Consider the following 11423-nt stretch of genomic DNA (forward strand, 5'->3'; position numbering starts at 1 on the left):
ATCCTTTATAGGAATGATAAAAATGTTTTCCATCGGAGTGTAATTGACCACCGGGGCCTGGACAGCGACACAATGATTGCCTCATCAGTCACATCCACGACATCAGAGACCGACCTGGAAATATCAATCCCATTTAGCAGCAGAGCCATAAGTCTAATCCCCCTAATGTTGCTGGGGGATCTTGGCATCGTGCTGAGCCACTTCCAGTATCCATCTTCACCGCCGCTGCCAAGGACACGGCCATTCCTCACGCCGCTGTCTGCCTTCAATCACTCACTGCTTTCTGGTGGTTTGTTGGCAGGCAGAGGAGGAGGAGGAGGGGGGGGGACTTGTTGTTGGAGGTTGAGGGCGCCTCTTTAGTCAGATGACACGCATGTCGACCTTCGTCTTCAGTCTGAATTTTTCTCCACATAGTCTCCTTAAAACATCTTTCCTTTTATTGATCTCACTGGTCATGATGAAATCTGAAGTGGTTCACAATGGAACAGCAACTGTCACAAAAACTCAATTTCATTTACTTACTCTCGTACCCCACCCTGTTTCATAAGCTCTGATGACATTGAACTGCAAAATTACATCATTTCAGGTTTCATAAACTGGTCTGAGCCAAAGCCACGCCCCCTCTCTCTCAGTTCCACATCTGTTTTATATGCATTTTGGCATATTGGCAGTATTGCAAAAGCTGAACTCAAAAATAATATCTCAAACTGAGCAGTGAACAGTTTAGATCCCCAAATGAGTCATCTCCAGCATGTTTATATAAGGTTATAATTCGACAAACTTCTTTTTAAACTTTAAATCCGCTTACAAAGTCCAGAGCTTTTCAGTTTGTGGTTTACTCAGTTGTCTGCTATTCAGCTATAGTAACATTAAACAATACTTTATATGGTGGGGAACCTTCAGTAACATCATCATTTGTAAGCCTGTTAGTGCTTTTCTCCACTTCATGGAGAGATGGAAGTATTTTTTTAATACACAATTCAGACACTGATTATTTGTATATCAATCACCCTGTGTTACCTTCAACTCTTCAATAAAAGTGTGTATTTTTAGCACGCTTCTATGGTGAACGGAGGGAAAAAAACAGAGACAGGCCTTGATGAATTGAAGTATTTGGGGGCTACTTTTAATAATAGCTAAACTATGTTCAAACATCAGTTTACAAGCTCTCACACAACTCTCAGCAAATCTCAGTTATCCACTCGTATGCTCACTACTTCCCCAAACACATGCATCTTCGCCAAGACTTTGCTCTTTAACACACTTCCACATAATTAGTCTCACGCTTGCGGAGCCACGCTACTCGTCTGTGCGAGTCTGAAGTGTTTTTTAAATATTACGGTCAACCTACTGTTAGAACACCTGGAGGGAATATCCTCAAATTTGGCACAAATGTGTACCTGGACTCAAGCATGAACTCATTTAGAATTTGGTCAAAGGTCACTGTGACCTCACAAAACACGTTTTGGGCCATTTACTAAAAAATGTAAATGCCAATTAGGACAATTTCCCATAAATGTCTAAAAGGATGAAGTTATTTCGGACAGACATGGATAAGCCATGTAACCACAAGTTTATTCATTTTTTTCCCCCCCCAGATGTCAGACTAAGTATTTTCTCTTCTTTTGCTGATGGCAAACATTGTTTTTGTGATTGTAGGTCCACACTTAATGGTGCAAATGCAACAAGCAATGTAAATCAGTAAGATGTGGGCGTCTCTGAGAGCACGTGCTATTTTGGTTTGTATAGTAAAGTCTGTGTTAGGTGTTAAAATGTGCTTGTGCTGCTAGAGCTCTTCATCCTGACATCTGTGCTTATATTTGTGTCTTTAAAAGTCATTTTAACACGTACATCTCCTCATTACTTAAGGTTGTGTTAAATAAACTCTTTCCCTCCATGTCCCTCCTTCAGGTATCTCTACCTGCTCTTCTCTGATGACGACCACCTACCGTTCGACCACTGGGTGTTCAACACCGAGGCTCACCCTCTGCCCGTCATCAGGAAGGACAAAACAGAAATCCCCAACGAGGTGGAGTAGTGGACCAGTCCAGCACTGACGCCCCAAAACAAGTGCGAGAACCTCTGATCCTGTACACCTGAGCCTCCAGCTGTCTGTCTGACAACAGTTTAGCCATTTGGAGTCCCCAATGGTTACAGATGCCTCTTGATTGGGGTTTCACTTTTAGTTTTTTATTATTTTTATTTTTGGGGGGATCAAAACAGAAATCAAGACCATTGGCGCTGAATTTTCAATGTAGAATCCAGTTTAGTAATTATTTTTGCTTTTGTTGTCGCTGACCAGAACCAACACGTTTACTGCCGGATAACGTAATAACTCAAGAGAATGCAGTGATATCAGACAGGTATTGTACGTTTTTTTAACATTCTCGCATTCTAAAAGCGGTACTCTCTGAAGATGTCATTACATTACGTGGCAGTTTATTTCACTACATTCAGAGGGCCAGTCTGACCGGTTATCACATTATTCGTCAGTGATCTTGTTGTTAGTAGCTACAGCTTTTTGTGAAGGAGAACACTGACAGATCTGAAACCAGACATCTCCCTAATGTGGATATTTTGGACCTGAGCTTTGTGCACCAAAACCCAGAAAGACTGCAGCTCTCGTCTGAGGATTACAAGGCTGACTTAATGAGCTACAGGACTTCATATCCGTTGTCTTTCTCTTCTGCTGTACCGCTTCAATATCTGAACAAGCACCGGTTTCCCTGCTCCAACGCTGGTACCAACACCTCCACCTGCAGCACAAACCCGGCTGCTTCCGTCTTCAGAGAGGCTTTTTCTTTTCTAAAAACATGTGGTTGTCTCTGTGGAAGTCGAGGAAAGACGCAGCACAACCCGAGCCTCTTTTTTTATAAACATGCAGAACTTTAAAAGACCTCTGCTTACCCTCCATCATTACCAGAACACCCAACTGTTTCTTCCTTCCTCTGAGTGTTAGGTGTGATGCAGAACAACCGGCCACACCAGCTCTCTACCTGTCAGTAATTTCACGACGTTTACACAAAGCTGTCGCTCTCCTTCAGCTCATCTCATCTTTAGTTCAGCTGTATCTTTATCTGGCTTTTTGGATCCTGGATTTTATTCTCTTCCTCACATTTGCGCCGATATCTCTGGGGATTGACCGACACAGGTTTTCTTTCAGAACTGATGAAAACAAAATACAAATCTAGTTTTTTGTTTGCAGTTTTCCCCTCTGGATTGTGTTTGTTGCTAAAAAAAAACCTCAGTCAATTATTACAGGGCTTTGACAGTAAAAGAAAGCTTTGTCTGACCTAAAAATTTAAGAAAGATATCTTAACTCAAGGTCCACTTTTTATGGTTTTCTCAGCTGTAATGGAGCCTGAAGATGCGGTTGAATCCTTGGGAAAAAAAGTGGACCTTGAGCTAAATCAAGAATAAACATTACGGTCATTGAAATGAAGAAATTCAATTTTGATATTCGACAAACAACTTCTGGAGATGTTAATGTCCTTCAATTTGTATAAGTGAAGAATCAAAGTTTAGACCTTAGACGTTACAGATTGATCCCATTCATCAGCAGGTCTGTGTCGGTCTTTCTCTGTTGTATCGCCTCCTCCTCCATCCTCCATCCTCCATCCTCCATCCTCCAGCTCCAGCGTAGGTCAGCCTGTAGGATCTTCTCTCCTCTATGAGGAGACGCGGACACTCGACTTCACTGTTTTACTCCACCTTCACACACGAGAAGCCATACTGACTGAAAACAGCTTTACCATTCTGTAGTTTAGATGTTTCTTCCCCTCATCCTCCACGCATGTGGGGGCGGCGTGTGACTGTATCGATACAAATTGTGTTCTCGCTGTTGTACATTTTTCATCAAAGTCGGTTATTTAGTTGGATTTTATGGTAAAGATTTCTCCTGATGCCACACAGAACTGTAGCCAGATAGAATCCAGTTTAGTCTTCAATCTAGTGCCTTCACTGTTATGAACGAGGAGTCGGAGGGAAAAGCAGCTCACACAAACACAAAAGTAGAGTTTTAAATAGAGCTTTAAGTAAAGTATCCCCATGCCTGGGATAAAGATTGTACCAAAACTAGACACTGATTGAAGGCGAATTTCAGTTTTTTTGTTTGATATTTAATGTAAGTTTGGCTTGAAAGTAGCCCAAGAGTCCAAAGGTCCATCTCCGGATCACATAAGATAATATCATAATTAAATAGTAAGTAGTTTCTTTCTCCTGAGGCCAACATCTGTCGGGAACCGTGGTTAAATGGTTTGAGACCAGTAGGAGTCCCAGTCACCCGTCATTTCCTGGACTACACTGACATCTAGTGGTGAGATCTTCATGTCACAGTCCACATGGGACCTGAGCTCAATGACTGGAGTCTGAAGTCAAACGTTTTGGTGAGAATCACATGTATATCACTGATTAATCACCTGCAAACCGTGATCTTTAAAATCGTCTGGTTTGTTCCTTTTTGCAGGTTTATAGACTTTTGGCCCAGGTATCATAGAGCAGTCTGAAAAGGAAAAGTCAAACATTTTTGGGAAGTATGCTTGATGCTGTCATGGCTCATGTTTTTGGTTTCTACCAAATTTTAAGCAAAATTTACTGTGATGGATTCATATGTAAATTATTTCCCAAACTGAATGTCCTCCTACATCCAAATCTGTTGAGCTTTCTGCTGCAAGACGATGTGATGAGTAGTTTGCACCTTACAAACCCCTCTTGCAACTAGAAGAGCTCCTAAAACCTTCAACTTTAATAGAAACTTAAGAGAATCACTGATTTTGCTTCACAAGAAAACAAGAAATGGTTAAACTACAAAGGGTTTGAGCTGCAAATGTTGGTTTGAAATCCAATTAAACGTTTAGTTTCACCTGGTTGTAATTATTCAAAATAATCCAGTAAAATAATAATCCCTTCACATGAAATGACCAACTCAGACATATCAGTCTGTCGGCATTTCCCTCCCAATATAATATATAGTTTTCAGTTTCTGAGCTGTGAGAAGTCCCTCCATGTTCTTCACATCACTGTACAGACGACAGTGTCCTCGTCTTCAATCCGTGTTTTTGTTTAGTTAGAGTTGGTTTAGAGGCATTTATTATCCATGTGGTGTTGTCTTGTCATTTTTTGCTGATTGTGTTAATTTATTCTGTAGTAGTGAACATAGGACTTGGAGGGTTTGTGAGCTGACCCCCAGGGGGCGCTGTGGGTCTACTGGTTCATGACTGCTATATGACTGGACCCTTAACCTTTTTGTGGGTTATTGCATATCTGTCCACCAAAAAAAAAAGACATTCTGAACAGATGTCGGTAAATAGTTTAAAGGTCCCGTAGGTCTTTCATTTTTTAACATAAATGATGTAAGTTACCACAATGTCCTCTAGTAATGATATATCTATATCTATCTATAGCTCTATATATACATATATAAATAGATATATATATACCAATGCTATCAGCAATGAATTGTAGGTGTTAAAAAAGGCTGAACATGGTACCTTTAAAGTGATGTTAGCAGAATCATGTGGTTTAATTTAAAAAAGAGGGACCTGGGAGTCAATCAAACAACCTTACGGAGGATAGGAATTGTATGAATGTACCATCCAATGTGAAGTGAAGAATATTTTATATGCATTTATTTTTTTTGTCTTCTTATGTTTGTTTCTTTCATCTTGGAAAGCACAAAAAGTGGACTCAGTGTATGCAGGCAGAGCAATAGTCTGTAGTCGCAGTGCTGACCTGCCATTAATGTAGGAAATGATCCAAATCTGCCACATGAGGCGTAACAGGACAGGATGAATGCACATTTCCATTTTATTGTTTTCATTTCTGACACGTAAGCAAAGACATAAAGGAATATTCAGCAAAACATAGTAAAACACAGCTCTGTCAAAGTGTTCATCGCACAGTATAGTGTTAAGACACGAATGATGTGAATACTGAGGAAAAAGTTGCTATTGTGCTGTCATCAGTGTTTTGGTTCATGTATGACGAGCTCATGGACATGGCTTGTAAAGATTCAGGCTCACCTCATTGGCCCAGCGTCACTCATAATGAAGGAGAGCAGCGCTATAACGCAGCTCAGTGTCCATTATAAAGACACTTTAAATTGTTGTTGTAATCGGCTTCGGTAAATTTAAAACAGTGGTGTTGGTAAATATTGATCTAAGGTTATCAACTGGTGTCGTCTTGAGTTTTATTCTGGCCATCAATCTCATCTTTTAAGTCACACGTGTCCATAAAGTCCCGTTACAAACGTCTGTGTGGTTTGTGGTTTCGCTTGAAAGTGAAATAAAGAAACGATAAAGAGTTGGACTGCTGCTACAGTTGATGCTACTTCAGTGGTGGTCGAGTGTATTTTAGTTGTAACACAGAATGGTGGGTGGGAATAATGGAGTTAAATCGCTGGTGGTGGTGTTCCTTCCTTAATAACAAGTGGTTTGAAAACTCCGTAGAGTACTACATAAAAACAAATATCTATTTAAAGCTTCAGTGCAACATTCAGGTATTATCGAATCATCAACCTGGATTTGATTGAAGTAAACCTTTATTTATAATCTTACAAAGATTGTAAGGGAGGGGGGGGATTTTTTGATGTTTCTCTCCATTAGGTATAATAGTGTCAGTTGCTTTCCAAAGTTTTCTCAAAGGGCATTTGAATCGGAGGATAACAGTCTCCCTCTCTGATGTTAACGTTTGTAGGAGCAACTCTACATTCTGAAATGAGATATTTAGGGCATTTTGCGGATTATAAATACGCTAAAGTAACTGTGTCGACTTGCAAACCTCTATTTTGGAACCATGGAGGCTTAGAAATATCCCTCCGATTTTGTTGCTTGTAATTTAGACTTAAAGGGCTGATGGGAAGTCTTTAGATAAGGCTGGCCTACAACGTTTGGCCCCAAATTTGGTTTGGTTTACTCCCTAGACATGTTGTTTTCACTCATGTGACACTGATCTGGTCGTTTCACTACCTGAATAGCAAAGAAATGCAGAATGTACTTGGTTTTTCCTGTGAGCCGACAGTGTAATATCAGCTTTAGCTTCACACAGTGTGACATCAGGCATCTGCTCATTTCCATATGCAGAGTTTATTTGATTTTTTTGTTATTTTTCCAACAAGGTTGGATTGTTTTTGGTGATTTTCTGAATATTGTGTTGATGATTTGTTGCGTTCCAATGCCCGTTTATTGGTGAATATTAAAGGGGAATGCCAACTTTTTTTAAGAATTCAACCTGAAGTCAGTCCTTTTCCCAAAAGAAACTTCTAATTTATATCACACTGAAATCATAATTGTTCTTCACGAGTGGTGTACGATCACTAAACATGACTGACCTGTAAAAATAATCTGAATTTTTCAAACTGGTTGGCATTGCCCTTTAAAGGTTTCGATGTGTAAAACCAACCTCAGAAATGTTTCTGTACAAAATATTGCTGATAATCATTCCATTGCACATAGTTTACTTTGCGTTTATATGCAATATCTTAATTTTGTGGGGGAATCTGTTTTATTGTGTTAATATTATTATTGAAAAAATGTAAATATTCCATTCCGGCAAATGGGCCGTTCTACATTTATATAAAAAAATCTTCTGAGTTTATGGATTAAAAAGATATTAATAAGCAGCAGACTTTTTAATAAACTATATTTGTTACACTTCTATTGTGAATAAAATAATCTTTTAATAAGCTGTGGTTTGTGTTGTGTCTTTTCCACCAGCAGAGCCTTCTTAATTTATAATCCAACATTTCTGTTTCAGGTTATTTGAACACATTTACTCATTCATTGCAATTTATTCTAACTTTAATGCTTCAGTCCATTAAGAAAATGTTTAGAAAATGATGAATGATCTTAAGTTAATGATATTTATGCAATTTGTGCCGAGTTACTGATTTATTCTTGAGAGCTTTAACATTTTTGCTCTAATTGCCTGAAGGGCTTGTTTTTCCACTTCAGAAGAAAACCATTTGCTACACAGAAAATTATGCATTTCTTGTACAGAATCAACAACAACAACAACAACAACCGATTCATTTTGAATAAATGTCAGTGTGAGTCACAGTTTGCACTCACCATGGGCCCGGTCCGCTCCGTGTAAGCACCAAAGCTCTCCAACGAATGAGTCATTAGAATCAAGAAAAAACAAGACTCTGATGTATCTCTTTCATCTGCAAAGGTTATGTGTTTGATTTGCTGTTTAAATGACTTAAAACAATTATTATGACAGGACAACACCAACCACAGACACCAGAAGATATAAAACATAAGCCTCAAGTTGTGGTACTCACTAGAAAAACAGAGACTATGAAAAAAAAAAAAAAATATCATAGTTGCATGAGTTGTAACATCCTCAACATCAAGTGTTTATTCATAAATGATCTAATTAGAGTCTGAAAACCTTTCATGAACACATTTTTGTGTCTGACTGTAAACTGGACATTCAATATTGCACAAAAAAATGTTTCACACAGCAACCAACTGCTCTCTGTAGAGCCAGTGTTTTGTTTGTCCATTCTGGGCTACTGTAGAAACATGGAGGTGCAACAGGGCGGTCTGCATGTAGATAAAAACAGCTCATTCCAAGCTAACGACAACACAATGATTCTTAGTTTTAGGTGATTATACACTAATGAAAGTTAGAATATTATATTTCATTTTGCCCAATAGATCCTGCTAAATCCTAGACACTGGCCCTTTAAATGTGACTTTCTTCTGAGCGTAGAATATTATTTTGTACCTATGAAAGAGAGGTACGACAAAGAAAGAAAAAATCTGGAAAAAGACAGAAGGACCTTGAGTTGTCATTCATGTTTGTCATGAAACCTTCTACTCAGTTTCAACAAGAAAGGCTGCAGATTCATTCCAGTTTTTCTGAATTTGGTGTGAAGGTCATCTGTAGTTGTTAACTACTTTTAGATAATTAATTCCTCAGAAGTTATTTAAATATCTCCTGTCTTGTGAATAATCCTCAGCTCAAGTGCGTTTGAAGCTGTCATCCACCAAGGAGCCATCTTCCAAAACCAGAAGTAAGTCCTTTAACAGAAAAAAACATTAATAATGAAATCATTGTTAACCATTTTGACCGCTTTATATATAAAATCCTTATTCGACTTTAGATTGTATTGAAAAGCACAAAGAAGACATTGACATGTTTATAGAATTCAGCTTCACTCTGACTATCTGCCTTTTGAGGAAACATAATAGAGATACGCATCACGGACACTGAGGCCACTCTGTTTCCTGACTTTTATTCTTCTTTTTTTTTCCCAGACTAATTCTGGGCGTCTTATCTCTTCACTGAAAGATTGAGAAGGTTGCTCTTATCTGGCTGAGCCGTTGCTGTGGGACACGAGCGGGCTAGCAGAAATAAGAAAAGATCATTTAACACAATTGCTCATCTTTATCGCCTCTGCCGTCTCCCTCAAAGATAAAAAACAAACAATAGGATCCGTCTGTTCAATCCATCCTCTATTGCTTTCAGAGGACTGAGACCAATCAGGCCGAATATGTTTCCTTTGTTTATTCGGGAGGTATTTCATATCCAGCATCCTCCGCTTTGCTGCAGGGATGCCGCAGTGAGTAAGCAGAAGATTCAGACACAGCTGCACTGGCTGCATCTATAGGAGTGATTTTACACAATGCACAAACATAAAGTATAAACATCATGTTTCTCCAAGCAGCCTCCTTCAGGAGGAGAAGTCACCTGACCAGCATTTGTAAGGAGGACAGGTGTTACCAGTCTAGACCTGAGGCCAACCTAAGGCAAAATACGTGTCTACACTGTGAGGGAAGTGATTTACTGCAGTTGTATCTTTATTTTGAAAGTTACTTGTACTTACAAACACGAGTGTCTAAATACACTGCAGGGTATGCGCGTGTACACTTGACTTTCAAGCCACAAAGGACAAGCATTATTTAGATGTAAGATGAATGAAGTGGATACAAAGAATTGTTTTTGTGTGTTGACGTCCCTGAGAGATAAATCACCCAGCAGGAGCTCTTCCAGCAGAAAGCAGCCTGTTCTCACTGTGCCAAAGGGATTCAACTCAACTCTTGTGTTCAGTAGGAGTTCAGACATATTCATACTCTTAAAAAACGCCGTCTGATTTTATTAATGAAGGGATTTAGCAGAATTCTGCCTGTGCCAAGTGCTAACTTCTTCTTATTATTCATCATAAGGTGTAAGTATAGCTACATAATAGTCATTTATTATATCACTGTTGTACCACATAGCATACAAATACATATCTGTTTTTTAAATTTGCAAAACAGCAAAGCAATAACCTCTGAACAACATAACATTCTAGATGACATAACATTACATTTTATTGGACACTCTTGTAACACAAAGTACTATTGATTACCACCAGAGGGCAGCAGAGGACCATAAGAATAGCAGCATGTTAGTTTTTCTCCTCTCAGAAACTGAGTATGACTGCTATGGCATTTATTTCTACTTAAAATCTTAATTATCCATGATATAGTTTATATTCATAATCTTTTCTGCATTTAAAAAAAAAAATCCTTGTTCTATTTAAGCTCACAAACAGCTTCCACCCGCCTTTACCACAATCTAAAAGGTTATTCTACATTTTTGGACGAAGCCTCCCCTCTGGCAACATTACCACTTAAGCTTGATGTCTAAACACCCAGAAAACTCTGTTCAGCTTAGCGTCCCATTGCTCCCAGCACAAAGGTGGTTGTCCTCATCCAGTAAAAGAGGTAACCCCCGTGGTATGAGCATATGAGTCGAATGGGGACAAACAGGAATGTTCTTTTTAAAAGGCTGATATTTGCAGATGGTATTTGCTGCTCTCACACATGTTTACCTCGCTTTGGAGGCTCGAAGCACAAATCTCAGCTTCTTCTTGCACATTGCAGATAAATGACTGCGTGCTCTACAAACTGAATTATATGATACATTGGCGACTCACCTCTCTCTCCTTTCATGTCAAAAGGGCCAAATCATAATCTTTATTACAAACAATGAATGTGCTAAGTGGTTAGCAGGGCATTGATAGGGGTTATGAAGACATGGGTGCTGTAGTTCTCTGGGTGTATTGAATGACTTGGTGAGGTGTAACATTAGTTTTTGAGGCGGCAAGTGCAAAGCCAGAGGTAGTCAGAAGAAGACAGAGGCTGGTTTTGAATGTTTCAGCAGTAGAGAGCAACACACGTGTCTCAGCGAGTTCCCAAAATCTCTGCATGATCCAAATCTGTTCCACTGCATTTGGCTTATCTGGTTTTACTTGTCAGAATTCAGAAATGTACCACTGTAAAGAGCACTAAAAAAATCCCCACGTGAGAAAAAAAAGTCTGCTTTGTGCTCATAAATAGAAAAATGTATTAAAAAGTTACTGTTGTGCAACTCAAACTGTGACGACTGATTTTGGACATCTGTTTTGAATGTTTCAGCACCACGGAGAGAGA

At 39.1% G+C, this 11423-nt stretch overlaps 1 protein-coding gene across 1 annotated transcript in view; it reads left to right on the forward strand.

The window, feature by feature from the left end:
- The window catches only part of man1a1 (mannosidase, alpha, class 1A, member 1), a 134922-nt gene extending 127252 nt beyond the window's left edge, over positions 1–7670 (forward strand). Inside the window, exon 12 of the mRNA XM_054618214.1 lies at positions 1912–7670. Coding sequence (XP_054474189.1) covers positions 1912–2038 — 127 coding nt within the window. The 3' untranslated portion in view covers positions 2039–7670. The remainder of the gene's footprint in view (positions 1–1911) is intronic.
- Positions 7671–11423: the final 3753 nt, after the last annotated feature.

This window comes from Anoplopoma fimbria, chromosome 18 (genome assembly GCF_027596085.1).
Source record: "Anoplopoma fimbria isolate UVic2021 breed Golden Eagle Sablefish chromosome 18, Afim_UVic_2022, whole genome shotgun sequence".
NCBI lineage: Eukaryota > Metazoa > Chordata > Actinopteri > Perciformes > Anoplopomatidae > Anoplopoma > Anoplopoma fimbria.